General features: G+C 34.4%; 1 protein-coding gene and 1 long non-coding RNA gene across 2 annotated transcripts; one reads left to right on the forward strand and one right to left on the reverse strand.

Moving 5' to 3' along the window:
- Positions 1–346: 346 nt before the first annotated feature.
- Positions 347–11,998, reverse strand: LOC114376832 (mucin-17-like). Its single transcript, XM_028335126.1, has 17 exons — positions 11,791–11,998; positions 11,614–11,708; positions 8,570–10,614; positions 7,602–8,114; positions 6,457–6,683; positions 5,784–6,229; positions 5,421–5,473; positions 5,221–5,328; positions 3,446–5,142; positions 3,146–3,254; positions 2,570–2,750; positions 2,194–2,261; positions 1,968–2,083; positions 1,441–1,894; positions 1,017–1,339; positions 779–851; positions 347–672 (listed from the first exon to the last, which is right to left on the reverse strand). Exons 3-17 carry the CDS (start codon positions 10,602–10,604, stop codon positions 668–670), a joined length of 6,408 nt encoding a protein of 2,135 aa, XP_028190927.1. The 5' UTR covers positions 10,605–10,614; positions 11,614–11,708; positions 11,791–11,998; the 3' UTR covers positions 347–667.
- A 4,878-nt stretch (positions 11,999–16,876) lies between these two features.
- On the forward strand, positions 16,877–17,482 carry LOC114374694. Its single transcript, XR_003658610.1, has 2 exons — positions 16,877–17,020; positions 17,173–17,482. It is a non-coding gene; the product is annotated as an uncharacterized LOC114374694 (long non-coding RNA).
- The last annotated feature ends 822 nt before the right edge of the window (positions 17,483–18,304 follow it).

Here is an 18,304-nt window from a genome sequence, read left to right on the forward strand (position 1 = left end):
ATGAATTTTAAATTACTATTAAAATCAACAATCTTATCACAAGATAATTCTATACTTTATTTTAATTAATTAAATTCTTAATAATAATTCATCTTGATTTTAAAATTGAAATTCATTCTTTTCATGCTCTCAACTATCATACTAGATTTACAATTGCAGACTGTATTAATGGTTAATGATGGTCCATCAATTATATAAATTACTCTAATTAGCCATTTGAAAATTCAATATATTGATTAAATGTCTATAAATGAAACTTTCCCATTCTCTCATAAGTCATAATTAACGCAGATTCTAGATAGGTTATGAAATATGTGCGAACTAGAGCAGTTAGAAGAGAAGGTACTAGTGAATGCAGCGATTGGCATGTAGAGTAGAGTAGAGCATCGCGTTATGTTATCATTTGATGAACAAACCTCTACAAACAAGGTAACATGGAGAATATCCATATACAGCACAGCCTATGGATCAAATCACATTCAAATTTAAATAAATACTAAAATCAAATATGACCGACCGTCTACTGAAACATAGGAAGCAAGAATTTCCATTCCTAGGTTGGTTCTCTATTATAAATATACACATCTATGCTAGGTATGTCGGTCATCTAAATAACAGGCCGGTCTTTTAAGTGTCCGCATCATAATCATTGCAAGCTCCCTTCCATTTAACCTGTTGCAACTCACAGTCAAACAGTTGAAATGTAATAATAACTCAAACCCATAAAAAAGCACTTAACTCGAAATAATAATTTTAGGAGAATATGGATGATACTCACTCTTGGTATTACGATTATGTGAAACCGAAGGAATCTTTGAGATGATCAAAGAGCTCTGCAATCCTTCTAATAGCTGCCACCATACCATCAAATCAGATTCAAAACAAAAAGTCATTTTATATGAAATACAATTTTCAAAGAGTAAAATTGGCTTCATACTTGAAAGAGATAGAACCATAGAATAAAATATTTCATTAGACGCAACCAAGAATAACCACTTTCAGTTATAGAAACTTACTCTTGATGTTGGCTGGATCCTGCGATTGGATCTCCGGGGCTCAACCATGTCGGATGCTGATTTCATGGGATTGTCGTTTAAAGCCTTTTCCATCTCAACTTTACCTGATTTAACACGTGCAGGCGCAAGTTTCCCTTTACTTGCTCTTGATGAGGATGCCCTTTTAGTGGGATGAGCATCCACCGAAGTTGCCAGCGATGAAAACAAAAATGGTCCTGTTGCTCCATCACTTGCAGAGTGGGGTGCTCTCTCCACCTTACTTTCACTCTTGGAAGCAGCATTCTTGAAGAGATTTGAAGAATCCTTAATCCTTTCTGTATGGCCTGTCAGATCATTGGTAAGAGAAATTGCATTTGATAAAGAAATGTCTTTTGGTGGGATTACTCTACCCAAAACAAAACACACGCTGATTTTCCATACTTACTTGTCTTGGGCTTGGAGTCGGCTCCATGTTTCTCTTTGGCATCATTTTTGGAACTATTTTTCCATCCTCTGGGTCCGGAACTTGGAGGCATCAAGAAATTTGTAAGTTTAACTGAATCATTTCTATCACCGATCTTACTGTTTTCATGGGCCACGTAATGCTTGCTTACTTCCATAAATTTCCTTTTCTTCCCAGGTTTAGGAACACCAAAAATTACTTTTGATCCTTCTTTTTGAAGTCCAGTCCTCACCATTCTGTGTGCATCAAATTTATTTCCATTCTTGCTGCTCTTACCAATGTTAAACACTTTATCGTTTTCAGCCAAATTAAGTAATGTCATCTCATCAGGTTTTGCCGACTCCACAGCACCAATGCCTTTTGACATCTTGTCTTTCCCTTTTACATCTACCACATGACTACCCAATTTAGGTCGTTTTTCATTTGGTGTATCACCCTGCATGCAAAATGTAAAAGTTAGCACAGACCCGCATGAAGTTGGGGCAGTAGAAGAACCTAAAACAAAATACCTCATGGGTAGAACTGTCATTTGTCCCCACTTTGTAAGATTCAATCCATTTTCCATCCTTCCAGATAAGGGATGGACGGAGATGCCAAGCTCTAACAACCAACGTTTCTCCACTAGCTGCAAAAAGCCATTATACATTTTCCAAGAATAAGGTGCTAATGCATTTTATGCCTTGGAAAGAATAAAGAAACAACACAGAATACAAAATGATCATATATTGTACTTACCAGGAAAGTGAACAGTAAATGTTGTTTCATCTTTTTTATTCTTCTCTGTTATGACTCCTTCCTGCCAGCTGATGACAAAAACTACCATGTGAGAGAACTTTAACATGCATATTTTTCTTGTTCAGTTTTATTACAAATAATATTTTTACTTCAATAGAAAAAGATGGGAAATGATATAATTTAATTTAATTAAAGAACAGGAGGAAGTACAAAATAATCCTGATTTCATAGGCCAAATCAAACCAACACCCATATGTCTATGATGAAGGAAATCGACGGTGAAGAAGTTATAATATACGCACACAATAACTTCAAAGGGTATTGATGAAATGGCCATCAATACATAGCTAATTAAAAGAAGTCTATATAAGCAAACCTTTCTTGTATCCATGCATCAACTCTATCCCCAACAGACCATGCATAATCTCCCATAGCAGCTCTACGTCTCTTTCTTGTTCCTTCATATTGTAAAGTATTAAGAGGACGAGCAGCACGTATTCTAGGGGGTTTGTCTCCATCACATTCAAGTGAAACCCATTCTTTTAATGGCCCTGCACCTAAAAGACAACAATATTTTTCATAATGAATGAATATTGAATACACATTAATACACAGTTGAATAAGATTTTAATGAAAAATGGTTAGCAATTCATTAGCATCCAGATGTATAATACAAGCTATGGGAGACATGGAACCATCTTTTAAACACTATTTTTTTATGATTTATCCAAATTCATTTCAATCCTCGAGTATGATTTAATTTATGAACTTATGAAACTTCGGAAAAAATAAGTCATATAGTTTGGTCTAATGTAGCATTTGCATTCTGAAGTTCCCTTTTAGAAGAATCCTCCTAATTGGAAATACAGACGTGCCATTTTCTTTCTGGCCAACTAAGTAATAAGATACTTCTGTTCTCATCAAAGTACAGGCATAAAGACTCATGACCAACCTTCAGCAGCTACAAGTGAAGTGTAGCCTACATAAGCTTTATTATCCTTCAAAGTCAAAATATTGGCTGAGAACCAGGCAGCTTTGAACCCTTCCTCATCTTTGAAAACCTGATACATATAATAGCTTCAGTTTACTAGGAAATATATAATTTAAGAGTAAAATATTATTTTTCAAAAATGAAAAGAATGTGTGTCAATTTAAAACCAGTGCCTAATCCTCACTAAAGTTGATATCAGAAAAATGAACCCATGGGCATTAAGTAATTCAACTTAAAAAGAAAATAAATAAAAATAACAACCTCTACGAGTAAGCCCTCCTTGATGCTACTTTCCACCAGATTTTCAGATCCATTACTAACAGTAAAAGGAGGAGCCTGAATTTCAGGCTCAGATCCAGGAACCACGTCAATAGGCTTGACTAAATCAGAAACAACCTTGTGTCCCTTTGCTCCTCTTGAATTCTTTTCATTGATCTTAATAGGAGCAGAAATGCCACCAGATAAAATGTCTCTGTTATGTGTATAAGAAGTTTCAGGAATATCTCTCACATTATTGTTCACCATATCTCTGTTAATGTCTTTGAATAATCCAACTTGCTGAGAAGACTCTCGGGTTGCTTTCAAACATCCCTCTGGGCCAGCTTCTACCAACTGACTTATAGGCAAAGGATCACCCATAGTTACAATTTTTCCTGCTTGAGATACAGCTTCTGCTGCCAGCTCAGCAGCCCTCACAATGGCATCCATATTTTCAGCTCTTTTGGTGGCAGCTGAAGCAGCTTCCACTCTCCTTTTAACAGCTTCCTTGGCAGCAACAATGATAGAACCAGGACTATTGATTCCATTAGCACCTTTCAAGATGGAAGCAGGGGTAGCTTTTCCCAAGTTATTGGTCCCCTCAGAAAGAGAAATTTGATTACTTTGGCTGGAATTATCATAACCAGATGAAAGCAATGCTTCATCAGCCATTAGTTTTGCTTGAAGAGCAGCATTTGAGGCAACATTGGCAGCTGCAGCTGCTGCCTTTGCAATGGTTGCAGCAGCTGCAACTGCAACTGCTGCAGAAGCTAGTTTAGCCTCAATATCAGGCATCAACCCAGAATTTTTATGTTTATCCAACTGATTCCATAACTCTAGGCTATGATTCACTGCAGCAGCAGAGAGAGCAGAAGCTTCCTCTGCATGTACCCTAGCCTCTTTAACTTTCATAAGAGACTCATCTGACATAATCCTCTTCTCAACATTCCGATCATTTTTGGATTGATCAGCAAGAGGAGATACAGACAAAACTGATTTTTCAATAGTAGTTATTGGCACATTCCCAACAGGGGCCACAACTGCAACAGGAGTAGATGTATGGCTACCAACACCAGGAGCCAGTGATTGCAAAGCCCTCTGGCCTAGATCCTCAGAGACCACAACTTTTTTTCTTTTTTTGGGCTTTGGATCTGAATTGTGTTGAGCAGGTGATACTGTCACGTTGTTTGCATCAAGCAGAGAGGCAGTTCCTGTAAAGATACTTTGCAAACCTGTACTGGAAGTAGAGACACCAGAAGTAACATTCTTTATGCCAGAGGAAGGAGGCAGAGATCCTTTGACTGATCCTAGCTTAATTGTATCTGAGGCAGGTGATGCAGAAATCTGGGGGCTATTGTCAGTTACAGGAGTTGGAGAAGCAATCCATGGCCCTCGAAGGGGGGTTTGGGACATCCAAGGTGTGTTATGTCCAAGAAAATTCCTCACAGGAGTAGTTTGATAAGGATGTAATGGAGTAATTGCCTGTGGATAATCCACGACAGAACCTCTTGCAATGGCACTAGATTGCAGGGAATCACTACCTAGACCTAGAGTTGATAGACTCCAAAGTGGAGATGAAAGAGGTATTAAGGGGTTTACAATTGGTGGAGTAGCCTTGCTGCTGGTTCGACCAAGTGGCGAAGAGATACCTTTTCCTTGAGCAGCACTTTGCTTATGTGGCAAATCAGAGGTTCTAGCAACTGCAGATCTCAATTATCAGGAGTTACCAAACAAGTCAAAAAACAAAACCAGAGAAAAAGCTATGTCACAAGAGATACCAGATCTTGATTGCAGAGGTGTTTCTGGGTTAGCAGGATGAGATTTTTGACCATGTTGCCTTTCCATGCAGGTACGCCAAGCATTCTCCCAAAGGCTCCTTCCACCATCTAAAAACAAAATGACTAGGAATTCAATATTTATTATGAGCAAATAACCAAAAAGAACATGCAAGGGAGTCATGAAAAACAAAAAAATTAACCTGATCCTCCAAAAGCTGATATCATATAAGCCTCATCCGGTACTGTGCCTTGACTGCAGCAACATCAATAACAAAAATAATTGGCAGAGTTAATTATCATGCCCAAAACCTAGAATATTAATAACTTATATCATGCAGATCTAAATGGCTCTGGTGAACCTATTGAATTGAGTATGAAATAGGTCCAAGAAAGGCAAAGTATACAATGAGCCAAGACTTTTGAATTTTTCAATTAACCATGGGGGTGAGGATGTTATGCAAGGTTTTTGTAGGGAATAAGTGAAAAAAATGCATGATTGTGGATTCATACTGCACATAAGAACATCAATAACAATTAAAAAAAAATACAACATTTGAACTCACATCAAAGCTCCATATACGAAGATCTGTGCACGTAATTGTACTTGCTGCTGATCTGTGAAAGGCTGATGAAACAAAATAGGTGGAGAAGCAGAAGTGTTCAAATCTGGAAGGCTAGATGTTGAAGTATTTACAACAGCAAATGACTTTGTACTATTTGAGTCAATATGCCCAAACTGCTGCACCTCGTTTGACTGCATCATCTGAAAACCAGGAGATGGGCTCAGGGAAACTTTGGTTGATTTATCACCTCTATCAGTCTGTCTAGCCAGTGTAGTGTCCTTTGCATGACTTCCTCTTCTAGAAGATTCCTTTCCAGCACTCCTATTAGATGCTCGTCTAGTTTTGCGCTCAGGTGTAGCTTTAGAAGCACCATGTGCTACATCTCCAACAGATTTGATTTTTGAGGGACCTCGCCCAGAAGTTGAAGGAGATCCCTCCTCCACAGCCTTCAACAACAAAGTGGAGGAAGGGAAAATATGAGAAGTCTATAATATCAGTTGTCATTCATAATGTAATCGACAGAATATATCAGCCATGCATTTCATATAAATAACCTTTCAAGAAGCCACTTTGCACATTCAGGAAGAAACTAATCAGGAAATATGGGCAATAAAAATAATAACATTCAGATACCAATTTCTTAGCTTGGATTACAAACTGCAACAAGACTTACCAATGATGTTTTGACGGTTTCAGTAACAGGAATTGGTTGCATCTTGCCAACATCAGCTGTAGCACCCTTTTTGGACAAATCATTCACTGAATTTACCTCAGGAGTTGACCTTCTTTCATCTTTAGATGTATTATTCTCCTTTAGATCTTCAGAAACTTGGGGGTTCTGAGTAGGTGAAGCCTCAACTTGATTATTTTCCTTTTCAGTTAGGGAATGGCTTCCACCTCCTGTTTCACAAAACTCAATGTAAGAGTCCGGTACAAAAGCAGAAGATATGGAAACTTGGTTTACACATAAAATGTTGCCAGCAAAGTTCATATTGTGGGCAAAGAGTCATCCTAATGCAAAGGAACTTTCTAGTGTGCATCATGGTGGACTTCGGCATGAGTAAAACAATTGAAATTTCAATAGCAAAAGAATTACCAATGGAAGAATTGAAAAACACATTATCATTGCTCATATAACCAGTAATCTGTTCATTGTTATCGGCTCCTATAGTTCTCTATCATATTCTAAATTGCATGAGATTTAGAACTTCAGTTGTAATTTTTCTTCGCTGACACAATTGATTGTACATAATGAGTACAAGTTTATTAGCCAGAATTAGCTTGATAGCCGAGAAACTGGATCATATAAAGCCACAATTATTCATTACAAAAAAAGAAAAACATCCGTCCACAAGCAAACACCAAGATAATTTCTTTTAGTTGAAAATTTGCTAAGATAACCCAAACTGAACGAAAGGAAGAACTGAACCCAAACAACAATTTTTACTTTACATAGTAATAAAAAAAATTTGAGAAATCATGAGATGCTCTGTGTAAGAAGCAGATACATACAAATTGCAACCATAGTCTTCCTAAAAGTTGTATGGCAATAATCAGATAGACAGTTAATTTTTGGTAGTGAGATAGACAGTTAATTTTTGGTAGTGAGATAGACAGTTAATTGGCAATGAGTACATACATCCACAAAAATTAAATAATCAAATCATTCAATTTTAGACAAAACTTGAATGGTTGGCGGAAAGAATATATTACATATATCTTCTCCAAGTTCTAGAATTGATGCATTAATCTCACACAATAAAATGCAGAATTTAAGGGAAATTTGTAAGTGGACAACAAAACTGGATTAAAGATTACCTATTTTTTCTGAGGAAGACTCGTTAGGATTCTCCTGCACAGTCTTCTTGTCATCCTTAACTAAAGAAACTGTGACAACGTCACTCTGTTTCTTGGATGATGCACATAGAACTTGAGGCATACCAGTCTCTTTTGCAGATTCCTGAATAACTTTATCATTTGCTGTTCCTTGAGGTTCACCAATCTTTACAGCACTAGTCCCTACATTATGCAGGCAATCGCTGTCATGTAACAATTGCCTAGAAGTATCAGAAGAATGATGTTTTTCAGTTCCTGGGACAGGACAAGAAGCAGTTTCCTGCTCAGAACATCCAACGAGGGTAGATGTGCCTGCTTCCTCAGCTTTTGCTGTAGATTCTCCCTTTTCCTCGGCAGAAGAATTTCCAACAGGAGTTATCCCTTGAAATTCATTGTGACTAGTAACTTCATGAGTGGAAACAACTTTGCTAGAAGGTGGAATGTCTATTATCTCATGTGATGTCAAACTATTATTTTCCGAAACAACTTGTGAAACTGAAAAATAAGATGAAAATGAAACCTTTAAGTTAGTGGGCTATTAGGAATTTGATCCCAATATGAGTGTAGAACCTTTTAATACATAGGTAAACAAGAAAGTGACACATGTGGTGCCTAAAGGCTTGTGTGGTTTTGAGAAAATGGTTATTACTTTCATTTCCTATTATCACTAATAATTATGAAGAATGTCACCTTGTTTCCTGTTTTTGATGATTCGTACAAGAAATGATGGAAATGCCAAAATAGGAAACAAGATGAAAACAATGACATTTTTGTAATCATTGGTGAAAACAGGAATGACATTTACTCAAACCAGACAGGCCTAAGAATTTCCATTTGTAGTTCAAGTTTTTAAAAATTTTCAATTTTTAAAACAGGTGCTATAATATGATTCACTAACAGTGTACAACTATTTAGATTGAGTGCATCAAGATTAAATCCTTATAATGTACCAGAATTATTGATAGGTGTGACATGGATTGATACTGTGGAAGTTGTCAACTTGATTTCCATGCTACCTTCACTAATAGATGATGAAACAACACCCTTATCGACATCACAATGCTTCTGGCTAGAATCAGAAGGAACCTTTTCATGCTCCTGATCATTGACAGAGACAACTTGATCGCATTTTTCCTGGTCATTCTGTCTGTCAGATTCATTGTTTGCACATATTTGAGTAGACTTGCCCAAAATGGAAGATTTTGTTGAAAAATCCTTCACACTGCCACTAGGAAAACCTTCTACCTTTTTGCCACTGTTTCCTTCACGGATGGAGGAAATGTTATTTTCCTCAGAAGTAAATATAGATGCCTCTGACTTGTTCGACAATATAACTGTATCCACATGATCACCAGTGTTCATTAGTTCATCCTGATCATTGACAGAGACATCTAGATCACATTTTTCATGGTCATTCTGTCTGTCAGGTTCATTGTTTACACATATTTGAGTAGACTCACCCAAAATGGAAGATTTTGTTGAAAAGGCCGTCGCACTGCTACTTGAAAAACTTCCTACCATATTGTCACTATTTCCTTCATTAATAGTGGAAATGTTACTTTCTTCTGCAGTAGGCATAGATGTCTCTGACTTGCTTGACAAAATCACTGTATCCACATGATCACCAGTGTTCAATAGCTCATCTTCCTTAGTAACACTGCTGCCGCCATGTGTCGTCTTCTCTATGACATCCACATTCTGGTGCATATTTGGACAATTTTCACAATTTAAATTACTAACCTCAACTGCTTGCCCCTCCGAGATAGAATCATCTTTACTTGAAGATTTTGGCAATACACATGTATTTGGTGCAGACTGGTCATCCATTTCCACATCGTTAAGCAACATTACATCTTCACTTACATTGTTCTGAGACAGAGCACTGAAACACATATCTTCACTGGTTTTTTCAACTTTCGGCGAGCCAGAAGCAGCAACAGATTCCATTGTTAAGGAACCCTCTAAACTACTTAACCCAGTCTCAAGACCTTCAACTACACCCCCTTCCAAATTTTCTTCTGTGGGGATTGAACAAAGGGGTTTATCCAGATGATGTGCATCACTCCCAACCATGTCTCGATCCAGAGTTTGTGTGTCCACAACAGCTTCTTTATCCATCAGAGAAGATTCCAAATCTTGATTATAAGTTTGTGCTTGTAAAGGATCTCTCTTGTCATCACCCATATTTTTTATAGATGATTCAGCAATATTAGTTTGCACTGCAGATGAATCATCTTGAGTTTTGCCATGATGTGAGTCATCATCAACAGTCTCAACTTCTCTTTGGTTTGTATTGTTATTTTTGTCATTGGTATCAAGAGTCAGACTCCCCTCAGACACAGGCAAGTCAATATTTCTGCAGATATCACTTAGTTTGGGGTTACTTGAAGTTCCATCAATGGATGATTCCCCTTCATGACCTTGGGAGACTCCACCATGAGGCTTCTCCATTCCTACATCCTCTTTCAATCCAGAAAAACCAGTATGGATACCACCAGGTGGATGTAAATCTGAAACACTACTTCTAAATTCATTTTTATCATCAAATTTTGGATTGGTGTCCATTTGCTTAGCTAAGCAGGCCAGTTCATCACAGGCATCTGATTCCTGAATAACTGTTTGTCTAGGAATATAGTCCTCCTGCCCAACAGATTTTAAAAGCATTTCAACAGATTCTGAGGAAGTTGCCTCAGACCAAACATTGCCATGCCTTGATATAGAGCAAGACTCGGCTGCAGTTGAACTGAACTCTATGCCACTACCCCCTCGGGAGAATGCGTCAATCCACTGGTTATCTTCGTTACTTTCAATGCCAAGAAAAACTTCAGTTTCTACTAAACTATCAAATCTTAAATTTGCTTGAAGGCTTTCATCAAAATCAAACTTCGGGAGAGCATATGGCCTTAATACTGGAGGAAATTTGGCACTCCCTTCACCAGCTAAATGGAGATTCTGGTTTTGAAAATCATTGTCATCATAATCCATGGGTGAATCCCTAAAACAAATAAGTACATTAGAATAAGAGAAACAACAATAATCGTGAGCTTAAACCTGACACAAATGTATGCAAACATAAACAGAATGACATGCATAGAGACAAATACAAAAGCAGAAAGAGGTACATGTAAGATCCAACAGATGCGCATAAGGCATGCATCCATCATCCAAGTATGAGCATATACTTGATATGTATACAAACAGAATCACAAATACATAGAAATTCAAATAAATTAAAAAGTCCGTTGGCTTGTTGCAAACAAATTACAAGCCACATATTAAAGCAGGTAAATGTAGAAACTCAATTCAATAGAGCGAAAAACATATATTAACTGTCACCCACTTTTACCCCATAATTCAAATTTTCACGGCCACTACCTAGTATAGCCCATTAAAAGAAAAACCAAATATCATGGCACCAATAATTTAGGTTCTGCCACGGTACATTTATCTAATCAACAACAACTGATGCACTTTGAAGGGTGAGGGAAAAGAGAACAATCCCTGGGGTTTATGGGCTGTGTCTAATGTTATGCAGAGTTGTTTTTAGAATACCACGAAGGAGAAAACAGCACATAAGATAATCCTCAATAATTTGAAGAGTCCAATCCGTAAATTTATTCAAACAGGTTAGCTTCTTAGGCATAGGGCCATAGTAACATTCAGCAACACATTTGATAACCTTGTGAAAAACATGGCGGAGTTGAAAATGGATACATCAAGCAACTATATTCAACAATGGAGAAATACAAATTGAAATCCGGAACCAATTGAAGTGTGCCGTTGTTCTGACTCAAGTAAGAGAAAACCAAAAAAAAAAAAAAAATGTGTTTCAAGAAGAAATTTTGTCTGCGTCAATTAGCCGGTTAAAGCGGTTAAGTAGAAAGTAACCATTTTTCAAACAAAACTCGCCATTTCTAAGCAAAGGAAGAAAAAGTCTTAACCTAACCAAAGAAGATGAAAAGATTAAGAACCCAAAGTTGGACATGAACAGTACCAGAACAAGTAAGTCTAGAGACGCTACCTCCCTCCATCCGGCGAGGAAATCCAACCCTTTTGATCTCACCTATTCCCCAATCGTACAATCATCTACTGTCTCCAACACAAAAAATCTTGCCGTCAGTGCAGAAAAAAGAAAAGAAACTAAACAGCGAGAGAGCGAATTGAACCTCACCGGTGGATTCGTGTTCCGGCGGATCGAACTAGGGTTGCGGTGATGAGGGTGAGAGTTACGAGGAAGAAGTACGAGCGAAACTGAAAAAGATGTGTGGAGTGAGTGGATTTGTTTTGTTGTTCGTTGTTGGGTTTGGGTTTGGGTGTGGCTGTAGAAAAAAGCAGTGAGTGGGGAATGAATTTTGTTTTTTTCCAAAGGAAGATAAAATGAGTGTCAGCGATGGGAATCGAAATTGAAAAAAGTGGGTTTGTTCGTAAATAGTCAAGATCCGACGGGCGAAGAGGGCCAGAGGTGACACGTGTATGGTCCCATTTCACGCGTGGAAAGTATCTACTTTCTAGGGTTAAGCAGGAAACCGCTATCCGTGGGAAACAGTGTCACGTATGCACGGTTGATGGGTTAGTTGAGGCTGAGTCGAGTAAGGATGTTAGGCCTTTCTGCTGGTTTTTTTCAAGTTGTTTTTATGGCATAATAATTATATTAATATTTAATATTTAATGTACTGTTCATTCAAAACATATGACATGATAATTATATTAATATTTAATTGTCATTCAGTTTTAAAAATCATAAAAAAAATATCATTTCAAAAAATAAAAACAGTTTAAAAAAAAGACAATAGAGAAGTTAAGTTCATCAAATAAGTGTCTCGTCAAAATTCAGATGCTCGAATCCAACGGTTCACAGAGGCTTCCATAAATGAATCAGGAACCGGGAGCGTGTAGTGTAGCCACCTACATTGGTTTTTCAAAAAAAAAATATTTTCTTCGTGTTATTAAATTAGTAAATTCTTCACAAAAAAATAGTAAATTTAATTAAAGGCGAATGGCTGTACCATTAAAAAAAAGGCGAATGAAAAACATAAAAGAAATCCTATTTTTATTTTTAAAAATTTTGCGTTGCACGTGATTTTAGGTTGTTAACTTTTTTGAATTTTCCATCAAAAAAACTTTTTTAATTAATCAATTTTCTTTTTTTTTAAATCAAACAAATTTTGTCTTCTTATAATTTTTTGTTTGAAATTTTAGAATTATTGTTTCATCTAAATGTTTTAAGAGTTTATGATAACTTTTTAATGTAAAATGATTTTAAAATTTGGAAGTTTAGTGAACTTTTTTATGAAATTTAACACTTTGTTTAAATAAAGAAACAATACTTGGTTGAAATTTCAAAGAAGCATGAGAGAAAAGAGAATTATATACCTGGTTAATTAAGTGCTTTCTTTAAGAAGAATTTTAAGTACTTATAACAAAATATTATTATCTAATAAGAATTTATAGGAATATATTTTTATTAAATTATTTTTACAACCCCTTGAACGTTTAATACAAAGAAATTTTTTTAAGCATCATAATCACTATTCTTGAAAAACATGATTCACAACTACTTAATTTATTTGGTTCATCATAAATATTTTCATATAATTTTTATGAAAATAAAAAAGTAGCATAGTATTTATATCATAATTTTTTATTATTTTTCATATTAAAATATTTAAGAGGAGTAACATAATATTTTTACCATGATAAAATCACCTCTCTCATGGAAATATTTTTTGTAGGAAAAGTAGTCAAAAAAATTCTCAAGAAATATTGTTTTATGGAAATGTTATCCTTTAAAAAATCAAACATGGGAAACAAATATTATCAACTTAAAGATTATAAGGAAACTAAAAAAAAATATTGTACCAAAAATTATTTTCTTTTGATAGTTTCAAATCAATGAAAATCTTGTTTATGTTCAAAATTTGGATGAAAAAAAGGAAAAAATTGAAATCTCTAATTATACAGAGGAAAGGGTAAAAGAAAGTTCGAAAAAAGAGAAGAGAAAAAAAAAGAACTTTCCCTTAAGGTGTGTAAAAAAATTGGTTCAACCCAAATTTTTAGATAACCAACCACTACATCGACCTTGGTCGTCAGTATAGTTATCATGTTTACCATAATTATCATGTTTACCAGCTCTTACCATTCCATTTTAGAACCCTAGAACCGATTTGTTCAAATAAAATCAAAACAATTTGTTTTATAGCTCAGTACACAAAACCAATATGTTTTTCCTTTGTTTTTGGTATCATAGCTTCTATCATTTTTTTAAAACCAATTCAAAATCGGTTTTCATCTTAAAATCAATTCAATTCATAATCGATTATCTAAACCATTTTGATTATGAATTGGTTATCTAGAGCATTGCACTTTTTTTTTATTACGAACCAAACTGTTTTAAATAGGGTTGATTTGATTAGTTTCTTTTGGAAAACAATTTCTACACACCCCTACTTCCACTTAGGAGAAAAGAAGCTAAAAAAAAAAAAACTAACTTTATGCAACATTTTAATACACATGATTCTTTTTTCTTCCTATTCCCATGTAAATGGGTGGAAATTTATATTCTCATAAGATATGAAAGTTATTTTTTAAAATAACTTTATATTCTTCTCATATAAAATATGGACATCTACATTTCTTTTCTAACTTTATGCAACACAGGGCACTTGTAAACTTTAAAGGCTGAGATTCAGTTCTTGAGAGAAGCAAAACTGAAAAACCTTTCCCTTCAACTTCAACAACTAAGCCCCTCTCTCTTTCTCTCATTGTTGCCGCTGAATTACGCCCCTTTGCCACACTACTCTTTGTCTTTCTATCGATGTTGTGGGGCTGAGCCAGGGACGGATCCAGCATTCAAAGAAAGGAAACTAATTTTGATATGTTCTGTTAAGTTCACGCTATTTTTGTTATATCATCAGAGACTTTCGTTTCTTAGGAGAATTGTTTCTCCGTCATGAATTAATATCTAACTGGTTTGTTTCATTGCTTGCTGAGAATTGTGTGATGCAATTGCAGGAAAATAAAACAAAAATAATGTTATCTCAATAAATTTGATATTTCTTAAGAACCACTCATATTCACATGGTCAAATCTCGAATCTCGAAATCAATGTCTAAATACGTTTTTGGATATGATATTAGCATAAAGTATGAATAGGAATATTAGTGGAAAATAGACATAAGGATTGGAGTAAAAGATGTATTACTTTTTTTTTATTTTGTACAAGGATACAATATGATTTTATATATAGCAGAACACTAGTTAATTAAGGAAATTAAATATACAAGATAGTCAGTCTAATTGATATGATAGAAAAAAAATTAAGAAAACAAAATATTCTATAAGCAATATTTATTATTATTCTATCATAACAGAATTTCCTATAATTAAGCCATCTAATCACACCATAATTTCTTATAATTAAACCATTAAACAATCATGAATCTATATAATATATAATAGAGAACGGGGGTGCCCTGCCCCCCTTAAATCTGTCCATGGACCGAGCTTCTTGAAATTATTTTAGACAGGGTAAATATAAATATAAAAAAAAAATACACTCGTCCTTAAAGTTTAAGTTTATTACACTTACAGGTTTTTTCCTAAAATCGTATTTATTTTTATTTTCCTTCACTCTTATCAACTATGTTAATTTTTTATGAAATGTCTTCAGAATTTTTATCATTCTTGTATAAGTTTATTTCCAATTCAAGTTCATGTCAGGTTTTGCCTGCAAAAATACTATCAACTCATTCCTTACTTCCTTCATCAACTCCGTTGCCAACCACAATAACTTCACTATCCTTGCTTCCTTTGACGTTGTCTTCAACCTCTTCTGTGTCGCGACGACTTCACCAATGATCAGTGTTCTTGCTACGTGTCACATGCGGTCACCCAGCTCAACAACCTTTACTTCACCTCCTACGACAGCCTGCTACAATTTGACAACTATTTCATCAAATATGACAATGCCACCTTCATTGAGGTTAAGAATATGATGTCAGTGTCACTAGATCTTCATTTCTTTCTTCTTTTCTTGTTATATTAGACCGTATTAGTGAGCCAGGGGGTCACAGTGTAATGGATAATAAAAAAAATAGAAGAGTATTGTGTATGATAAAAAATGAGTGAAGTTAAATGTAATGAGTCATAATCTGAGAAAATGTAAGTGTAATTTTTTTCTTCATTTTCTTTTCCCTTTTATTTATTTGCTCTCAACATTATAATGGTTCTATGAATTTTTGGACTAAGAGGGAAGAGATAACTTGGTTCCCATGTAATATTTGACGGAACAAATCAGTAATAAGCACATAGAGGAAGAAGAAAGAAAAATTAATTCCAAACAAAGAAACAAGCAAGGAACCAAGTTGCATAAGAAGCACATCAAGAATTGAATCACAATAACAATATGATTTAATTGCATTTTTCACTTTAAATTTTTAATTTTTGATAAATTTTATCTTAAAATTTTAAGAAATTTGAAAATTTTATCATAGTTATTTATTTATTAACAAGCACAAAAATTAAAAGTAAAATTTGCCAAAAAATAAAAAAAAGCCAGGATAAAATTTGTCAAATAATAAAAAATTGTGGGTAAAATTTGTCCAAAAAATAAAATAATTGAAAATAAAATACAATTATATTAGAAGTAAAATGATAAAAGATAAAATCGATAAGTTTCTTAAAAATTTAAATAAAACATGCTAAATTAATTTATTGAAATAAATTCATAAAAAATTAAAAAGTCACGGATAAAAATAGCATTAAGCCTAACAATGTTTGGGGACAATTCAAGAGAATCATTCTCGTTGGCATTGTCCAATCTATTTGTACCCATCATCATTGCCTGTTATGAGTAGTGCAGGGTTTTCATTTTGGATAAACATACTCAAAGTCAAAGGGCTTCAACGACAATTAATGAGCATGGATTACGAGCCCTTCTTCTTTACATTCTCCCACAAATGAAGTATGAAACGTTTTTTTTTTTTTTTTTTGTTTTTTAATTGAAATCAAAATTAAATCTAAGCCGTTGAAGATTTTTAATCCACGTGTCATTTGCTTGTTCAAGGAAATGGTGATGTCCATTCCTCTCACAAATGGAGAGGATCCGGGCGCGATCTTTTCTATTTGCTAGTAAACTTCTTATTTAAGAGTTGAATGATATACGCGCGTATTTATTATATGATTTTCAACGTAATTTGAAAGTAATAAATACTCCCCCCAATAACGCCTCAAGAGATGCATCAGTTCATGTCATATATTCTTTCATTTGGGTACAACAATCTCTGACCATTTTAAGAGTTAAAGTTAGAAAATTGTATTGGAGCAAATATATATCATCATGAAGCTACGAAGCATTCTCCTTTCTGTGTGCGTTTTGTTTGCTATCTTCAGCCACACTTATGGTACAACCTTTACCATGATTTATATTTTTTTATATTAGAATTTCCCCTCTTATTCTTGTGATTCATACGAATTTTCGAAATATATCTTAATTAGATTGAATTGTGAGTATCTATATTTTTGTTTGTTTGTTTATAATGTTGTAACGCAACAGGGGAAATCAGTTTTTGCCCCAAAAAGATGACACTGGATGGCCTATGTCCACTTGGGAGTTTAGGACAAACCTGCTTTCATGAATTCCTTGCACGACTGGGAGCAAGTGCCATGCCTATGAACTGCACTTGTAAAGATCATCATTTCAAGAATAAGCGCACATGCACTTGTGATGTTGTTTGTGACGCGTGAGACAATCTTGTGTATGTGTATAGAGTGCAATCCAAATAACGAGAAAATAACAAATGTGGACTGATCTTATATTTTATATATATTGGAAATTTTGAAAGGGAACACCCAATGTTAAGTTACGTGTATTTTTTAATATCGACAATAGTTAACCTAAGTGATAGTGTTAATTTGTATTTCTTGAATAATTTATGCAATAATAAATGTGGATTAATTTAAGTTTGACTCTTATTAGTTATTGAATTTGCAATAAATTGTGTTTAAAAATATTCATCTCGTTTTAATTATTAGGGTTGTGGTGGTTTTCAATTTGGTTTTCGGGTAAAATCATTCAAATTTTCATACAAGTATCATGATGAGTTTTGTCTTGGATTTAAAAACATAAAAAATTCAAATTGGAATGAAGAATAATTTCCTTTGGTACATGCAACATATTTTTATTAATAATTAATGGGATCTGTTTGAAACAAGACTAAGAATACTTTTGAGAATTTTTAAGAGTTTCTCTATTAAAAAATTATATTTCTTAGTAAAGAAATTTTCAAAATCACGTTTTGACTTGTATTCAAACATATTCTATAATATTAATAAATTACGTAAAGAGAAATGATATATGATACGTGGTATGAATTATTTATGCACGAAACTGACAAAATCAGGCGGAAAATGTTTTGATTGGGTTTTTAATAAAATAAGGAAATGCTAGTAAATGAGATAAAACATAATTTAGCCATGTATGTTCGTGTAGTATTTCGTCCCATTTATTTCGTAAGGTACAGCATTTTTTTAAAAATCGTAAATCTATCATCATTTGTCCCATGTTCATTCTACCAAATAATATTAAAAATTATATATTTAAAATGTTTCTTATTATTGAAAATATAATATTTTACGAATACTAATATCAAACTTTTATTTAATTTTATGGAAATATGAGGATCGAA

Source organism: Glycine soja, chromosome 11, assembly GCF_004193775.1.
Source record: "Glycine soja cultivar W05 chromosome 11, ASM419377v2, whole genome shotgun sequence".
Taxonomy (NCBI): domain Eukaryota; kingdom Viridiplantae; phylum Streptophyta; class Magnoliopsida; order Fabales; family Fabaceae; genus Glycine; species Glycine soja.